The 19,408-nt window shown below is 35.5% G+C and overlaps 1 protein-coding gene across 1 annotated transcript in view; it reads left to right on the top strand.

Moving 5' to 3' along the window:
• Positions 1–19,408, top strand: part of LOC145248903 (BPTI/Kunitz domain-containing protein-like) — a 42,965-nt gene that overhangs the window by 12,562 nt on the left and 10,995 nt on the right. Inside the window, exons 2-3 of the mRNA XM_080110684.1 lie at positions 4,862–4,942; positions 16,045–16,096. Of these exons, the coding sequence (XP_079966810.1) occupies positions 4,873–4,942; positions 16,045–16,096 (122 nt within the window). The 5' untranslated portion in view covers positions 4,862–4,872. The remainder of the gene's footprint in view (positions 1–4,861; positions 4,943–16,044; positions 16,097–19,408) is intronic.

Below are 19,408 nucleotides of genomic sequence, written 5' to 3' on the forward strand. Positions count from 1 at the left end.
TGATGTCAGATATGTGTCGGATGATGTCAGATATGTGTCGGATGATGTTAGATATTGATCGGATGATTTTAGATATTGGTCGGATGATGTTGGATATTGATTGGATGATGTTAGATATTTGTCGGATGATGAAAGATACTGTTTGGATAATGCCGAAAGGGGTGCTAGTCGACGATTATTATGATTATTCAAGCTAAAATATTTATCAGCTAAAATATTTTTTCGAATAATCAAAATATTTAAAGAAAATATTTCTTTACATTAATTTAGAAATATAACTTAAAAATGTTATCATAACAATTTAGTTGACAACTTAGAAAACATGACATGTAAAAACATCAGGTGATTATCTTAGTGATGTATACGAATGACGTCATTTAGAAGGGGGAGATAGAATTTTTGAGATACGTGAAAATTTTTGGAGTCAGTTAGAGTCGAGAGATGGACAGAGACGGTCTTCAGATCGTGATGGCTCCAAGTAGAGTGAGTCAGAAATCGCGACAGTCAACATCAGCATTTCATCTTTCCAAAAGGGGGAAAACACTGTGGAATAAAAAGTTGCCGAAAATAAAACCCGAGGCTCTGTTATTTCTTGGGAAGAATTTTCATTCCACCTTTCGATCAAACAAGACCAAAGATGGATCAAATATATTCCCGATTGATTAAATATTGAAACCCCAAATAAGTGTTATTTGTCCTTTGTGTTCTAAAGTTATTGTACATACACACACAGCGAACTCTAGATTAGACGATCCAACGCTATATGGTCATAGACAAACACACGCATATATACACGTCATGTAGATGCCTATGACACGTATATACACTCATACAATCTAACCACTAGAAGACATACGTATGCATAATATATAACCCCGACAATATTACATAGCTATAACCACTGTGAATAATTTACATTCCTCTCTATCTGTATTTTAAATTAAACGAAAATTCCACGAGCAAAGTTTCTTTCCTAGAATCACCTGTTTATTGAACACAATACCGCAAGGCTGCTTCATACCTATATATAATTTGGTCGTTTTCAAATGTAACGCAAAGTTTTTATTGAGCAACCCACTTAAATAATCAAACCACATCAGCCACCTGACATCTATTAACCTTTAGTGGCTTTTTAGTAGTTTTCGGACGATAAATCGGAATCAGAATCAAAATTGGAAATCGGAAAAATCGACAAATTCGGGGTATCGAAATCGGTATCGGAAACGAAAAAAATGGTGCCTATTTTCCAATGCCAAACGGATTCTTTTAATTGTGTTTTTTTTATTTGATTTTGTTTAAAGCAAAATCTTTCATTGCTGGTAATAATTGCAGAATAATAAATATTTATTGATTTTAAACTACCAGTGAAGCTAAAATCTATAGATCATCCTCCAAAAATCTAATTTTACGTTTAGGAAAATATCTGCATATTTAACATGTGTTTATTATAGAAATCGGGAAAAATAAAAAGTCTATAGTAAAATATTTAGAGATTTATAAAGAATCGGAATCGGAATCGGTAATTGTATCGGAATCGGGAACTTAGTACGGAATCAGTAATCGTATCGGAATCGGGAAAAATATAGGAATCGTCCAATCACTACTTTTTGATAAGTGGTAACCCTCCTCTAAAAAATTACAATATATACTTTAGCAAACTCAATAATTAAACAGTATGAGCCCGTAGTAAATTATCTATTAATATAAAATAATTATTTACTTAATATACGGGTTAAATTATACAATTAAACATACATTATAATAAATACTTATTAGGCATAGCAGATATTACTTAAAACAATTAGAAGAATTCATTTCTAGAATGTATAGTCACTTGATTAATTTTCCTAATACAAGGGAAATAACTGATTTCTAAGGAAATGATAGTTATTTCCCTTTATTCTTAATAATTTCGAATAATGAAAGCAAGAAAATATGATAAACGGCTTTAATTATTGAAACGTTCTAATAAATAAAACTATAGATCAACACATGGTTTTTAAAAATTATTTAAACGATGTAATTTTCTGCTCATAGCAACGTGAAAATGGAGGGAGATGCTACTCTATCGCCCAATTCTATGTTTTCTGTTTAAATTTCATTCAGAAAAAAAGTTAATTTTCAGAGTAGAAATTTATTGTTGGAATAAAGAATACAGTTCAGATTTTTTTCCATAACTCATGGATTTTAGATGTAGGCTCATCTCCTCAGAGAAAAAGTCATTAGCATATATTAGCTCTAATTTGAAATAATATTGCTAGTAAGCATATACAATAAAAATATATTTTAAAAAATAATTTCATTTTTTAGGAGGCATAGATAAAGATAATAGGTGAAATAATTCATTGAAAGGATATGAATTTATGGTATCCGAATGTTGTGGTAATCCTTGTATAGAGTGGTACATACTCAACCAATCATCACGAAGGATCAAATATCTTATATTAAATTGGAATCTACCTACAATGTGCATTTATTCAACAAACTCTGACTCTGACCACAATATACCACTCTATACCAGGATTACGACGACACTCGGATACCATAAATTCATATCCTTTCAATGCATCTACTCTTATTTCACCTATTTTCTTTATCTATGCCCCCTAACATATCTATAGTACCATAATTATCTAATAACCTCATAGACAACCGTCTCTCTCCACTATCTAATATATTCAACCCATACAAAATCCCCAGATATACTTATTGCTAGACATCGCATCGTTATCTTGTCATCTAACAACTTCCTTTATCTTCGGGTGTAAACCGTTAGGCTTCGAAATGCCTGGCATATAGAGCGTCTGTAACTCCTACACACTGTATTGTATTCCTTTGTTTTAAATGGGATAATAAAACTATACCATTCAAACACTACCGTGTTTGAATATATGGTTAAGTGGCAGTTTCAGTCATTTAGAACAGATCAAAGCTCCCCGCTCACTTATTTTTCGACCAAATTTCAAACGATTATTGCACTTTATAGATCACCTTCTCAGCTATATTGTGAAAAAAGTTTTTCAATTTTCGTTCAGTAAAACAAAAGTTAAAATGAATTTACTGGTGTTCAAAATCGTAAAAAAATCGTAAGGAGATGAGCAACGTTTTTTTTTATGACTGGTGTGTACATTTCTCGACTAAATTACTCTGTCAATTTTCAGTTTAAAGACTCAAGATTTGACATAAGGAGTATTGAAATTTTGAAAAATCTTTTTAATCGGTTTTCGGCCAAAAATTTGGCTGTCAAAGGGTCAAAGTTCAACGATTTGGCCTTTGAAAACTCTACCGAACTCCTCCGCCAATTTTGGGTCTAAACACTTAAAATTTTAGATGTAAGTTCCTTGGACATGGATCAAACTTTTAATTTGATTTGACCCCAAAACAATAAATGTTAAAGGGTCAAAATTCGGGTCAAAGTTAAAAAAATTAACCTCTCATCCAATTTTTGGTCTAAACATTTGAAATTTTACATAAAGTGTGTTCAGACATGCAGCAAGCTTTTTAATAAGTTTTTGGCCGAAAATTTGGCTGCCAAGTATTCAAAGTTGAAAGAGTTGACCTCTGCAGACTCTACCAAACTTCTCCGCCAATTTTGAGTCTAAACACTTGAAATTTTGGATGTAGAGTTCCTGGACATGAATCAAACTTTTTAATATATATATATGCATATGCACATAAAGTTATGAACAACACATAGGGCCCGAGAAAAGCCGAGCAGTACTGCTAGTATATATATATATATATATATATATATATATATATATATATATATATATATATATATATATATATATATATAAAGTAGAATATTCCATTTCTCACGCTACTCGTGTTTCATCCAAAGCAAATATTTAACATCTCAAGTAGGCGTAATTAGACAAACACATTTCATAAACGGAGGTGTAAATTACTTTATAATTAGAATTTACACACGCACATACACACATACACGCATGCACACATAAACATATACACACATAAACACATACACACATACACGCATATACTGATGATAAAAATCTTGCTCTATAATTAAAAAAAAAATCTTGTTCTATAGTTTTTTAAAAAACTTTTGTTTATTATTTTTGATCCATGAGAAGAAATTCAACACACACCGTAAACAAAGTTAATATTTAACATCTCAAGTAGTCGTAATTAGACAAACACATCTCATAAACGAAGGTGTATATTACTTTATAATTATAATTTACGCACACACATACACACATAAACACATACACACACACGCATATCCTGATGATAAAAATCTTGCTCTATAATTAAAAAATTTTTTTTTATTATTTTTCCTCCATGAGAAAGAAATTAAACACAAATCGTAAACAAAACTAATTCTATTTAATAACTACTTACATTCTTGCTTTAATGGAATATTAAAATTAATTAAACTTATTTCTTGTAATTAATTAATCACTAACTCAATTAAAAATTGACCAATTTATTTTCAGCAATTGTTGATTTGCTTTCACAATATTTCGAATGATGAACTCTCTGGTCTTCTGTAGTCAAGTGTTATTGCTTAAAGTATTCTTAAGTTTCAGACGCATTTGATTGTTATATTTACAACGTTTCGACCGCTGTATCCTCCGTTTTCCGGTGTTTCAGTATCACCTCACACTCAGTAAGCTTTATCCTCAAGCGACCTTCGGGTTTTTATAAGTGATGATTTCCTTGTAAAAATGTTCATAACATCTTTATTAGAAAATATTCACAGCATTTCGACCGACGTACTTTTAAATCGAGCATGAAAAAAAGAAATGTATTAATATCTACTTAAAATAAAAAATCTAACTTTTTGACCATCCCAATATTTTTAAATATTATATTATTTTTATTATTTCAGAATAAGGAAACATGCTAAGATTAATTTTACCTCTGTTGTTCCTGGCGATACAATCCGCCCTGGTGATCAGTCGAGATGAGGGTAAGTTATGTTTTTTTTTTTATTAATTAAACTAATGTGCAATCAAGAAAAATATCTACACTCTGGCAATAGTCACAACATCAATGATGTCCTTCGTATCAACTTCAGCCGTCTATCGCAACACATGCTACATGAATTTCGATGAAACAGAAATAACCGCCTATATAAAACCAATAACTTCGAGTGTGCTTTAATAGGCTTACATGTATGGTAATATATGCATTGTATGCATTTGTGAAAACGATGGTGTGCATTCTTCTCTCTGTAGTAGTTTGAACCTATCGAAGTATGGGGACGACGAAAACAATAATCAAAAACAATAATTTTTATATTAAAATCTTCATCTGGTTAAAAAATGGATAACATGCGAGTAACCATACTGAAACCAGCAACTTCTTAAGTTTCATAAATATGATGTTTCTAAGAACTTACAAAACGTTGATGGATTTAATTGAAAATTTAACCATAATAAGTTAAAAATTATACCCCTTGGGTTTCCTGATAATTAATCTAATCGAAAAAAAAAACCTGAACTCTATTCTCAGCAACATTCTCCACTCTAACCAGGTTCCATCCGGTTCTCGAGAACTCAACGGCTCGACTCTCTCAAACATCTTAACTCCCGGCCTTATATTATCTCATTTATGCTGTTGATTCATCGCCTTCTCGTCTCCCATCGCTCGGGTTTCGAGTTCGCACATGCAGCCCACCTCCGTAACGGGAGTCATATTCAATTTTCACTACAATTATCTTTATAATTCATCTAAACTTCTTCCAACGAGATGCAAAAATTCCAAACCTGCTAAAACATGGCGATTTTCACATCTGCCGAAGGTCGGGGGTTGCATTGATTGAAACGTTGTGCAGATAAAACTCGAGATGTGGTTAATTGTCAGATTAATCTAAATAATATAAAATTCATACCTCATCTAAAAAAAAGTTCACAACTGTTAAAATATTTACTTTATTGATTGGGGTATCTAATTCATTAAATACGAGTTTATTTTGGAGGGATAGTTTGGTATGAGCGCCTCTATCTAGAAGAACCGTAAGTGTATCTCTGTTAACACTGATACTTTAACTGACTCTATCTTAAAATCTATCACTTATCTGATGATAAAGTAATGAAAAATTTATACCCTTACGAAGATTTAAATCAAGATTTTATATTATAAATATAGAACAACAAACATTGCATCAGTATTTTAAAGTATACAAACCAACGTTGAATCAGTATTTTAAAATATTCACACCTAAGACTATATAGGTTATTACATATTAAAAAAAAAAACCTAAGCCGGGAATGGGGCAACGGACTTATACTAAGTAGACATTAATAAGTCCTTCTGACCTTTTTTTATTTTATTTTATTTTATTTATTTACTTATTTATTTATTTTTTTTCCCAATGGAGTGTAGATAATGCATGTGGATGTGTTATCAGCAACTCCAGTAACTCTCGCTTCTCCTTTTTTGTCCTTCAGTCCTCATTTCCAATGAATGATTTTTCTGACAAAGGGTGAAGAAAAAGCTGCTTTCCAGGTCAGTAGTACTTTGTAAAGAGTAGCCTGAGATGTCGGAAAATTTCTGTTTCTATGTCTATCCTTGTGGTCATGTCACTAGTAAGGGTGCTGGAGGTAAACGTTTCATCTGGGTAGACGTTACCCGCCTGATAGTCAGGGACTCGAACCTTGGTTTAATCACTAAGGAGGCTGTCCTATCAGCAGGTGCAAAGTACCGGGGCTGCTGTATTGCCATTTGGTGAATGGATTCTAGACCATACAGTAGTTTCTGGTAGGGCCTCTCGATGCCATATTAGTGGGTAATTGTTACGGCTTTACCTTATCATGTGCCACAAAAAAAAAAAAAAAAAATTTCTTGTCTTTTTCTCTCTTATTTTCCCTCTCTGTCCTGCTCCAACCAAAACCTCCCCAATCATAACAAATCTCCAAAAAAGAAACATGAATAAACCTAGAACCCCATCCTCTAACGTAGACCCCTACTACCAGGTCTCCTTCTCCAACATCAGGGGTCTACGTTCCAACCTTCCAGAGGTTGAAACATAATAAATACACCCGGTCAATATGCAAGCCTTCTAGACCTTTTCCTCACAACTTCCCCTGAGCTGTGTTCATGTTCCGTTCTATCTCCTCTGGGATCCTCTGACCACTCCATTGTATCAGTTAAGATAAAAATGAAATGTAATAAGTCTTCAGACGTACCTCTCCATTGTACTGTATATCGATACTCTATGGCTGACTGGGATAACTTCCATACATTCATATCTGACCTACCTCTGCATTCCATGTTTAAAAAGGATGTGTCCTCTATAGTATCAGACCTGACCGAATGGTTAATTGTAGGCATAGACTGATTCATACCATCCAAAAAATTCCAACAAAAACCTAACAGCAAGCCATGGTTCTCCCCTGAATGTGATGCTGCCATCGCACACAGAAATCACTTTTTCCATAGCTACCAACGTAATAGATGTACTGAGACTAAAGCTACTTTCAGGACCGCCAACGACCACTGTAAAAGAGTAATAAAGCATGCAAGAGAGCTATATGCTCAGTCTGTTAAATCCAAAGTAGCTGAGCAGCGGCTTGGTTCCCACCAGTTCTGGCAAATAGCAAACAAGATCTTGAACAGAAGCGTGCGTTCTATCCCAACTATCATCAATGGACCTGAGGTCATCTCGTCAGCATCAGACAAGGCCAGACTATTTGCCAAGAATTTTGCAGCTAATTCTACCCCATGCAACAATGAACATCAACTCCCTGTATTTCCTCCTATAACAGACAACACACTATGCAACATACAAATATCTGTATGTGAGGTCGTCAAGCTAATCAAGAACCTTGATTCCAGTAAAGCAACTGGCCCTAACGGCATTCCAGTTATAGTGCTGAAAAAGCTCCAACCAGAACTTGCCCCCATACTTACAAAACTGTTTAAGCGTTGCCTTAAGGAGAAGTGCTTTCCAACACCCTGGAAAACCTCATCAGTATGCCCTGTATTTAAGAATTCAGGTGAAAAGTCATCTCCCTCTCAGTACAGACCAATAAGTCTCCTGTGTGCCATGAGTAAGTTGTTGGAATCCATATTAAATAAAGAAGTAGTCAACCACCTCAACAGAAACAACCTTCTTAGTGACATGCAATATGGTTTCCTATCTGCAAGATCTACAGCAGATGTGCTAATGGTTATATCACATAGGATTAGTGAATCTCTTGACAAAGGTTTCCTTTCCAGGGCAATTGCTCTTGACATATCGAAGGCCTTCAATAAGGTATGGCATAAGGGCCTACTTCACAAGATTTCCAGCTACGCTATTATTGGAAATGTTTTCTCAATCATAAATCATTTCTCTCTGATAGGCTCATAAGAGTAGTGGTTGATGGGCAGAAATCAGAGGCCCTCAGTATTAATGCTGGAGTTCCCCAGGGGTCCATCCTGGGCCGAACTCTTTTCCTGATCTACATCAATGATCTCCCAAAACACATACTTAAATCATTCGTTGACATCTATGCTGATGACACGGCCATCTATGGCAACACATCAAAGGCCGTGAATGACAAAGTTCTCTCTAATTCTCTCTCCTCTGATCTTGAGTACGTGGTACAATGGGGGAAGAGGTGGCTGGTCACTTTTAATGCATCCAAAACCAAGCTTCTATCTTTACATTATAAACGCTCTGATCCCCATCTGGCATCAATTGAAATGGATGGCTCTCGTCTTGGGGAGGCTCCATGTTTTGACAAGCTTCTTGGCTTGACCTTTACTCCTGATCTGAAATGAAACACGTACATCAAATCTGTTGCCAGGGACGCTGGGAAAATGGTGGAATCCTTCTACCGCTCCAGAAGATATCTCACTACTGATGCAATTCTCTATCTGTATAAAAGCCAAGTACGTCTAAGGATGGAGTACTGCTGCCACATCTGGGCAGGAGCTGCTAAAAACAGCCTATCCTGCCTTGACAGAGTACAAGATAGACTTCGTGGTTTAGTGGGGGATGCCCTTTTCTCTTCCCTGCAGCCTCTCTCCCACAGAAGAGACGTTGCGAGCCTGTCTTTGTTTTATCGTTATTTCCATGGCAGTGTTGTATTAGGAGTCCCAGCTTAAATGCTATCTAGGTAGTTTTTAGAAATAAAGAAAATAAGAATGTTTATTTTCTCATTAGCTTAGAAATAAAGAAAATAAGAATGTTTATTTCCTCATTAAATAGTTTAGCAGGGTTAGTTTTGACAGCTGTCAAACTCAGTCACCTTGAGTGGCCCAGATGGAGTGCACCGGAAATTGGAAGGTGACACTGAATTCTGGGTAACTTCCGGTGATGACGAGACGGTTGAGAGAGGGTCTAGGCGGCAGATTAAGTGGACGGGAATTTGGGTGCCTCCCGAAAACAACCAGGATCCGAGATGTAGAATTTGCCTTGAATAAAGATTGAAATTTCAAGTCCATCTTGTTTGTTCATCAATGAATCTGTCTGCAGTGACCCGACTCCCAGCAAGATGGAGAACCAGCGAAGGAGAGAATATCATCGCTGGCCAAGGCAAATTCAGGTATGGTCGCATTGCATTTGTTGGCGCATACACGTCATCGGAAACATCCCTAGGCAAGGCAAAAATACATTAGAAGAATCACCCACACACCCACATAAAAAGAACATTGATAAGAACACACCCTCACATGTATATATATATATATATATATATATATAAGGACCTTTAGGCATAATACGCAAAGACACACACTAATGAATGTACTTCTAACAGATCCCTTCTAATATAACCAATATGCAACAGCAGGTGCTCGTCTGAACTCCAATCTCTGGTCCCCCCTCGCCAATCTTTCACGAAAAACACCCGTCTGGCTGAAACTACTGTCAATAATTTTCCCCACTCTCTATCTGTGCCTAAATCCAAAGTAGATTCCATGAGCAAAGCTTCTTTCTTAGAACTGCACGCCAGTGGAACTCTGTTCCAGTTACCTGTTTCCCACCTGACTACAACTTGGACGTCTTCAAGTCCAACATAAACAAACTCCTGACAAACTGCCCCCTTAAATAAGACACTCTATCAAAACCCCCAATACTAATGATTACTACAATACTATCTCATTGATTACTGTACATGCAATAACCCTTATCCCTGAGTGGCCTTCGGGCCTTGATAAGTGGTGATCCCCATGTAAAAAAAAAAAATATAGAATTATACACATGAATTACTAATGGAACTTATAAAAATGTATTAATATAACTAATTATTTAGTTGATTTTCGCCAGCTGAAAGTTGTTGAATGTAACAACTAGCAAAATACTGACCCAGAATCTGAGGTAACTACAAAACCTTAGTTAAAGAATGCGCATTCCAATTTTGATCAACATCTATTGCATAATATTAATTGTAGAATTTTTCTTTTTAAATTTAAAGCTTAACATTAAGTGGACTTCAGAAGAAATTAAATTTAAATAGAATCTTGTTTAATTGGCATCTAATGACTGTGGATCAAATTTATTGCAAGTATTGAATGGTTGTATCTTAAACTAAAAATAAAAATGGTGTCTATGTTATGCCATAATATCCGCTTAAATAATCATAAGAAACTAAGATGTAGTGAATATTTATTAATTTATGTCTAGTATGTATTGCTGAAATTTTATAACAATTGGAAGCACTAGGCCTAGGGACAAACAAATCCCTTGAGGCTTGCATTCACTAACATCCGTGGGCTTAGAACTAATTTAGCTGATGTTGAAGCATTTCTCCTAACAAATACCCCGGATATCTTATCACTAAGCGAGACTAACCTACACTCCTCCATCCCCTCTAACTACTTTAACATGCCTGGCTATCTCCCACTCTGCCATAAGGATTCTGACAGACATATGCACGGACCTGGAGTCTACATTCGTAACACCCTCCCCCTCACCAGAGAAACAAACCTAGAAACGGACGATCAAGCCTTTATGTGTTTTAGACTAAACATACAACACAACATTAGATACTTTTATTTTCTCTACCGCTCTCCCTCGACCCAGGATTTCACCATAATAAACAAAGTCTCTGAGAGCATAGACACATCACTCTCCCTCGACACTAGTGCACAAGTACATGTATTTGGTGACTTTAATGTTCACCACAAAAACTGGCTTGGATTCTCTACTCACACAGATGCAGCGGGCAGCTCAACACATAGCTTCTCTATATCTCACTCCTTATCACAAATGGTTACGTTGCCAACCCGTTTCCCTGACCAGCAAGAACAACATGCATCACTTCTAGATCTGTTTCTGACATCAGTTCCCGAGTATAACAAATGCTGACAGCCCACTCGGGAATGCTGATCATGCAGTGATAATGGTCGAAATCTCCCTAAACTCTAGACCCAAAACTGAAGAGCCAGTTCTCAAAACAACGAGATATTATAAAAAGGCTGACTGGGAAGCCATCAGAGATCTTATCAGAGATGCCCCATGTTGAAATATTTTTTCTCTTCCTACTGAACAGTGCACAAATGAGACCACTGAATGGTTCAAAACAGCAATTGAAGCACATGTTCCCTAACTAATAGCACCAATATACGCCTGTTTCCGAGAATTTATAGCAAGCCCCACTCTCCCCAATGGTTTACTTCTACTTGCGCAACTGCCATTGCTCAAAGGCAGCATACATACCGCAGATTTAACCGACATAAGTCCAGTTCAAACAGACAGAAGTATATAGAAGCTAGAAGTAACGTTAAGAAAGAAATAGCGACAGCTAAGAGAGAATTTACTGAAACCACTAAAAAATGCATCGAAGCACAAAAATTAGGAACTCATGACTTCTGGAAAATCTACAACAGTGTAGTAAATAATGGGCAATCAACAATTCCCCCACTAACCAACAATCACGAGGTTGTTTGCTCAGCAACCGACAAGGCTAACATGCTTGTTAGCCGGTTTGCCTCAAACTCCACACTGGACCCTTCCAACCACCCCCTACCTGACTTTCCTTTGCAGACAGACGCCATGCTAGCCGATCTAAAAATCACTTCTGCTCAGGTGCATGCTATCATAAAAAACCTTGACACTTCAAAAGCGTGTGGACCCGATCTCATCCCAGCTGTGCTATTAAAAAAGTGCTCAACCGAAGTAGCTCCAGTTCTCTCCAAACTTTACAACAAATGCCTTAATGAATCATGCTTTCCGGGCTGTTGGAAAACTGCTTCTGTGGTACCAGTATTCAAGAATTCTGGCGAAAGAACTGACCCATCAAATTATCGCCCCATTAGCCTCCTCCCACTTTTCGCCAAAATATTTGAGACCATAATTAACCATGCTCTAGTCCGTCACCTTACAGATGCTAAACTTCTGACTGACAAACAATATGGATTTAGACAAGCCCGTTCCACAGCAAACATCCTCACTGTAATCTCTGAACGTATAAACCATTCACTGGACAAAGCGGGGGAGGGCAGAGCGGTAGCTCTAGATATATCTAAGGCTTTTGACAGGGTATGGCATGAGGGTCTCCTCAGGAAAATTAGATCATACGGTATCACTGGTAGAATACTTAACATAATTAAATCCTTCTTAGATAAGAGAAAAATCCAGGTTGTCCTCGACGGTCGTACATCTAAAAAATATGATATAAATGCGGGAGTGCCTCAGGGGTCTATCCTTGGACCGCTATTGTTCCTAATATTTATTAATGACCTCCCCGACAAAACTGCCTCTGAGATGGGTATATATGCTGGACACCACACTCTATAACAGGCATGACAGGAAAACAAATGAATACATAACTAAAGAAATGGCAAAAGCACTAGAGGATGACCTCCAATCTGTAGTGGAATGGGGATAAAAATGGATGGTCACATTCAATGCTGCCAAGACTAAACTGGTTTCCTTTAATAATTACAAGAAACTTTCTCTGCCACCAATAGCAATGGCCAGTGACTCCCTATCTGAGAGTACATCTTTCAAACTGCTTGGCCTAACGTTCACAGGAAACATGAGTTGGAATAGATACATTGAGAGCATTGCCAGGGCCGCTGCAAAGAAGGTAGGCTCACTCTACCGTGCTAGAAAACTACTGACACCTGAAAGTATCCTGTACCTCTATAAGGCCACTATTCGCCCATGTATGGAGTATTGCTGTCACATTTGGGCTGGTGTATTTGCTGCTAGTCTCTCGCTCCTTGGCAAGATTCAAAAGAGAGTCGCCAATCTGATAGGCCCTGAACTGGCATCTAAGCTTCAGCCTCTGTCCCATCGACGAAACGTTGCATCCCTCTGCCTGTTCTACAAGTATTTTAAAGGTGAATGCTCTTATGAACTGCAGACACTTGTGCCCCCACGATATAGACACCCTCGACAAACCCGACAGGCAGCTACATCCCACCCCCACGCAGTAGAGATCCCGAGATGTAAAAGATATTTCTACTCCAGTAGTTTCTTCTCCAGAACCGCTAGACTCTGGAATTCCATTCCAGGTTCCTACTTCCCCAACTGTAGTGACATGCAGAAGTTCAAGTGTAATGTGAACCGATATCTTGCTGCCCAAATCCCAACATAGTGCCTCAGTAGTTGCTGCCCCTGATAGTAGCCCCCTACATCAAAGTGGCAATGTGCCTTGTTTGGGGTGAAAATGTAATTAAAAAAAAAAAAAAAAAAATATATATATATATATATATATATATATATATATATATATATATATATATATATAAGCAGTTCAGCCAGCTTTGCTTGGGCCCTATGTATTGTTCATAACTTGCCCTAAGGGTGAATGCACTTTATGTAAGATTTCAAATGTTTAGACCAAAATTTGTCTGAGTAATTTCGTAGAGACTGCAGAGGTATTTCTTTTTCAACTTTGACTATAATTTTGACTCCTTAACATTTATTATTTTGGTCTCAAATCAAAACCCATGTCCAAGTTACCTACATCTAAATTTTCAAGTTTTTAGTCCCAAAGTTGGCAGTGGAATTTAGTAGAATCTGCAAAGGTCAACTCTTTCAAGTTTGACCTTTTGGCAGAAAACTTTTCGCCCCAAAACTGATTAAAATGGTTGCCGCATGTCTGAATGCCTGTTATGTATAAATTTCAAATGTTTAAACCCAAAATTGGCTGAGTGGTTTGCTAGACACCGCACAGGTAAAATCTTTTGAACGTTGACCCCTTCGCAACTCAAATTTTAGACCAAAACCGATTAAAAAGCTTGCCCTAACTCTGAATACCCTTTGTGTAAAATTTCAAATGTTTACACCAGAAATTGGCTGAGTAATTTAGTGGAAGTCAAAATTTTTAAAATTTTGACTTCAATTTTGACCCCTTAGCATTTATTGTTTTGAGCTCAAATCAAAATAAAAGTTTGATCCATGTCCAAGCAATCTACATTTAAAATTTCAAGTTTTTAGACCCCAAATTGGCGGAGGAGTTTGGTAGTAGAATTTTCAAGGGTAAAATCGTTGAACGTTGACCTCTTGACAGACAAATTTCTGGCCGAAAACCTTTAAAAAATTTTTTTTCAAATCTCAATACCTCTTATGTCAAATCTCGAGTTTCTTGACCGAAAATTGACAGAGTTATTTGGTAGGGAAATGTACAGACACGCACACACACGGATACGTAGTACATATATATATATATATATATATATATATATATATATATATATATATATATATATATATATATACTAGCATGGGGGTGTTTTTGCTCGGTCGTAAAATATGATATTTTAATTTGTCCATATTTCGTATATATTATTATAGAGTCGTAGTATCAAAAGTAAAAAGGCGTATATTGGTGCTATTAGTTAGAATCGAAATCGAAACTGTAGCATTCAAAGATGGTGACGTTACCACTATACTAACGTGATACTCATGCGAACTGATTAAAAATTTAAAATAAACTAAGATGAATGTACAAAATGTATTACGGTTTTTTCAATTTTGACCAATTTTTGACCACTTAAAACTATTTTAACCTGCTAAAGACCTATAAAAGGACGGTCCGTAAAACATCCAATCATTTGAGGTTCCTAGCACCGCTGTGCGACTTTTAGTTTCGGAGGAGATAAAGTTTGAATATATGGAAATAGACAAACAGACAGACGTAGTTTTTATATCATATATATATATATATATATATATATATATCATAACTGTTAAAAAAATACTGTTTTTTTTGTATCTCTGGTAAAAAGAAAGACGGAGGGAAAACTTTTAATAGAGGTTGAAAAAAAAAATAATAATAAATAAGGATGTAGAGTCAGTCGACCGGGTTTCGCCCTCACTTTTCAAAGCTGAATAGAGTTTTTTTTTCTATAGCAAAACGAATTTAAACGGGCGAACGACTAAAATAAAATCCAACTATCGGAAAGAAAAAAAAGAAAGAAAAGAAAAAACATATGGCAAACGACTAAAATAAATTTATCGTTATGATAATTATACAATGGAGACGAATTACTATATATATATATATATATATATATATATATATATATATATATATATATATGTATGTATGTATGTATGTATGTATGTATGTGTGTGTGTGTGTGTGTGTGTGTTTATGTGTGTGTGTGAGTGTTAAGTAATTATACAACACGTAATATCTCTGTTTAATTATTCTTTTCTTTTAGTTTTTTCTGCTTTTCTCATAACCGTTCTTGTGTTTTTGTTAAACATATTCTTATGTGTCGGTTTGTTCCATTTTTTTCGAGTACTTTCGACTGAATTATCCCAGTCGTTAACGAGCGTTATTTTTTTTTTTTTTAAATGTCTGTTGAGTTAAACTGAGTGGCTATGTAGTCATCTGTGTTTATTTTTAATTATCAAATTTATTTTCCCCAAGTAAACATTTCTGTGAACTATTTTAAGTTAAATATTTTCTTAACTTAAAATACCCTTTTCGCTTCGATTACATATTTCTGTTATCGAAATTTCTAGTAACATACATATCGATAATCGGCCATGAATTGGTTCCTCGGGATTTTCTGCAAGCTAATAACATAACATATATAAAGATAAAGATTAAAGCCGACCCATATCCTAATCTTTATATAGAAAGGTATTAAAAATATCTTTTTCTTTTCTTTTAACAGACATTTGCAGCCAAGAAATTGCCACGGGACGTTGCATGGCTTATATCGAAAGGTAGGTTTGTTATCTCTTATACACCTCCAGTAAGTGAAGAATATGCACGGAGTCAGTTTAAAGTGGGAACACAGAAATCCTCGAGGACAAAGCCTGGCTGCTAAAATAACACACATCGGTTACAATGATCTTCGTAAAACTGGTCTTCACCTGTTTGCTAACAGTTATCTTACTTTCCATTTTCTTTAAAATCTGGAAAGCACAGTGACAAGTAATAAGTAATTTATTGTGTTGACATTAATGTTTAAACTAATGTTCGTTTAGATTTTACTCAAGATCTTAGAATCCTCTGCAAAATCTAATCTAATCTAAGAATCCTCTATAAAAATCTAATCTAAGCTTAGAATCCTCTCTAAAATCTAATCTAATCTAAATTCTTGTTTTAATGAGTTTTTCAACCACTCTGAAGAGCTGTGATACATCGAAACAGTCTGTGAGTGAATCGCTATAAATACTCCCTATCATGGGTTGAGCATATTGGTGAGTGAAATAACAAACTGCCGCTTTCGTATAAAGCAATGCTCTTTGTGGAAACAAATACAGCTTATGCGTTTAGACAATGTTTAAACATTGTAATTTCGCATACATCTCTTAGCATCGTTTTGAAGGTCGACCCTTCAGACGACAAATACCGAAACATTTACTAAAAACATTAATTTCTTCACCTTTAACTGGACACTTTTCTACAGAGAGGGGTCGCTTTTTTCACGAATATTTTCGAAAATCATCCCCTCTTTTTGATTGTCTCGCCTTAATTTAAACCTACGTCACTTTCGGTTTGGCGGTGGTCGTAACAGCAAAGGTGTCACTTTTTCCCGTTCTTTTTCTTCTTCGCGATACGGGTTCGAGCCTGCCTACCTACTACTACTTTTATATTTTGCTCAACACACATCTCCAAACACCCGAGCAACGCCGGGCACCCATGCTAGTATCTCTCTCTCTCTCTCTCTCTCTCTCTCTCTCTCTCTCTATATATATATATATATATATATATATATATATATATATATATATATATATATATAAAAAATCAAACAAAAATATTATACAGTAGTACTATCTCTGTTTAATTATTCTTTTCTTTTAGTTTTTTTTCTGCTCTTCTTATGATCGGTCTTGTGTTTTTGTTAAACGGATGTATACAGTATCCCTATGTGCGTTTTTGTTCAATTTTTTTTTGCGAGTACATTTGACTGCATTCTCCCAGTCGGCATCGAGTTATTTTTTAAATGTCTGCTGAGTTTAAACTAAGTGGAATTTATAGTTTAATTTCAGTCGAAAGTACTTGCAAAACATGGAGCAATGTTTTTCGGCCCTCATAGTATAATATGCAAGAGGGATGCTGGATGATTGATGCTGATGGTTTGTTTCAAATAAAGCGGGTTTGCACAGAGGCAGCCTCACTATCGTCCCAAACAACCTGATCCAGCGGCAGGACAAGATCGAGACAGCTGGAGGCCAGGTGGGATGCAGGAGCCGCCAAAAGTACCAATGTCCTCCTACATACAGCGCCTAGTATTCCCAGGTTCTACATCGCTTAAACTCGGTGATCCAACGAGAATCGATGTATCAACGCGAGTATCCCAAAAACTCCTCAACTCATTCATCGATTAATAATGTTTTGGATTCACAATGTTGTGATGATCTTTCGTATTGTTAACATTGTCAGATATGAGTTACGGATGCCTAATAATTAGTTTAAAGCAAATTCGAAAAAAAAATATTTCAATTTTTATCTTAAAATTGGCCCAAATTATTCTATGTTACATATGATCTGCATATAAATGTTATTAAAACCAAAGCTGTGTTCATTCAGCTTATTCCAAAGGAAGAAGTTTCACCAGAATATCAAAGCGGTCCTCAGTTAGCATGTATATCCCGGTCAGATGAGATGACCAGATTAATTTCTTGCAGGCAGATGCCGACGTCCCCCTACATACAGTGCTTGGTATTCCCCAAATGGTCACCTATCTGGCGCTGGTTAGGTCGAGCCATGCTATCATACTTCAGTTTATACCCGCCAAGAGACGACATTAATTTTTATCAGTTCTTACAAGCAGGTGTCGACATCCTCGTACATAAAGCGCCTAGTATTCTCAAATTATCACCCATCTGGTATTAACATGACTCAATGTTGCTTAACTTCAATACCAAATAATACTTCAGTATATATCCGTCAGGACGGTTGACGACATTAAGTTTTTCAGTTCTTCCAGGTAGGTGTCGATATCCTCCTACATAAAGCGCTCCTCCTCCTCCTCCTCCTCCTCCTCCTCCTCCTCATCATCATCATCATCATCATCAGTTTCTTGCCCGGACTAATGTGACTCTTCCTCTCCAGAATTTCCTGCCTTCCATCAGCTGCCTCAGATCTTCAGGTTCATAGTTGGCGTCGTGTACTATCTTCTGGATGTATGTGGATCTAGGTCGTCCTTTGCTTGTGCGTTTTTGAGGGTTAAATAAATTTAAACATGCCGTCGAGATGTAAAGTTTCAAAATGCCGAGGTAACTATGAAAATGGACCAAAAGTTACCGTGTTTTCATTTCCCCCCCAAAAGGAAATAATTTACCAGTGGATTAATGCAATAAAAAGATAGAATTTTACTCCATCTAAATATAGCAGAGTAAGTGTTAAAATGTTTGAGATATTAAAAAAGCAACAAAAAAAAAACCAAAAAAACGCGCCCTTTTCATTTTTATTTATTTATTTTTTATAACATATTTTAAAATAAAAATGAAAGTATGTATATAAAAATTAATTTTAAATGTAATTTAAGTTATGTGCTTAAATAATAAATTATTATTTAGAAACTTATTTAAAATGGGAAGTATGGTGAAAATATGTACTTTCACCTAACAATTTAATAAAAGCGATATCGTAAATCATTTATCTTTTTAGTTCAACTTTTTTACTGTGCAATATTTATATCAGCGTGAAATAGATTAAACTTTTTAAAAAAGTTTATGGCCGTTTTTGTTATCCCAAAAGCTTATTAATAATTATTTGTGGTAAATGTCGTGACCATGTAGGTGTCAGAACTTTGGAGAATATACTTCCAAAATAAACTACTAAAATTGTTAAAAAAATAATAGAAATATTACTTTTATTTAAAAAAAGTGTTTACAAAATGCCGGCAATTAAAAAAAAATAATATTTCTATTATTTTTTAAACAATTTTGATAGTTTATTTTGGAAGTATATTCCATAAAGAAAATAAACAACCCACTTTAAACGGAGAAATTACGAGTTTTGTATGTTATTTGCAGTTTTGTGTTAGGGTTGTCAAGAATTCCCCCAAAATTCTGATACTG

The sequence above is a fragment of the Euprymna scolopes genome, chromosome 27 (genome assembly GCF_053919585.1).
Source record: "Euprymna scolopes isolate OS-2025 chromosome 27, ASM5391958v1, whole genome shotgun sequence".
Taxonomy (NCBI): Eukaryota; Metazoa; Mollusca; class Cephalopoda; order Sepiida; family Sepiolidae; genus Euprymna; species Euprymna scolopes.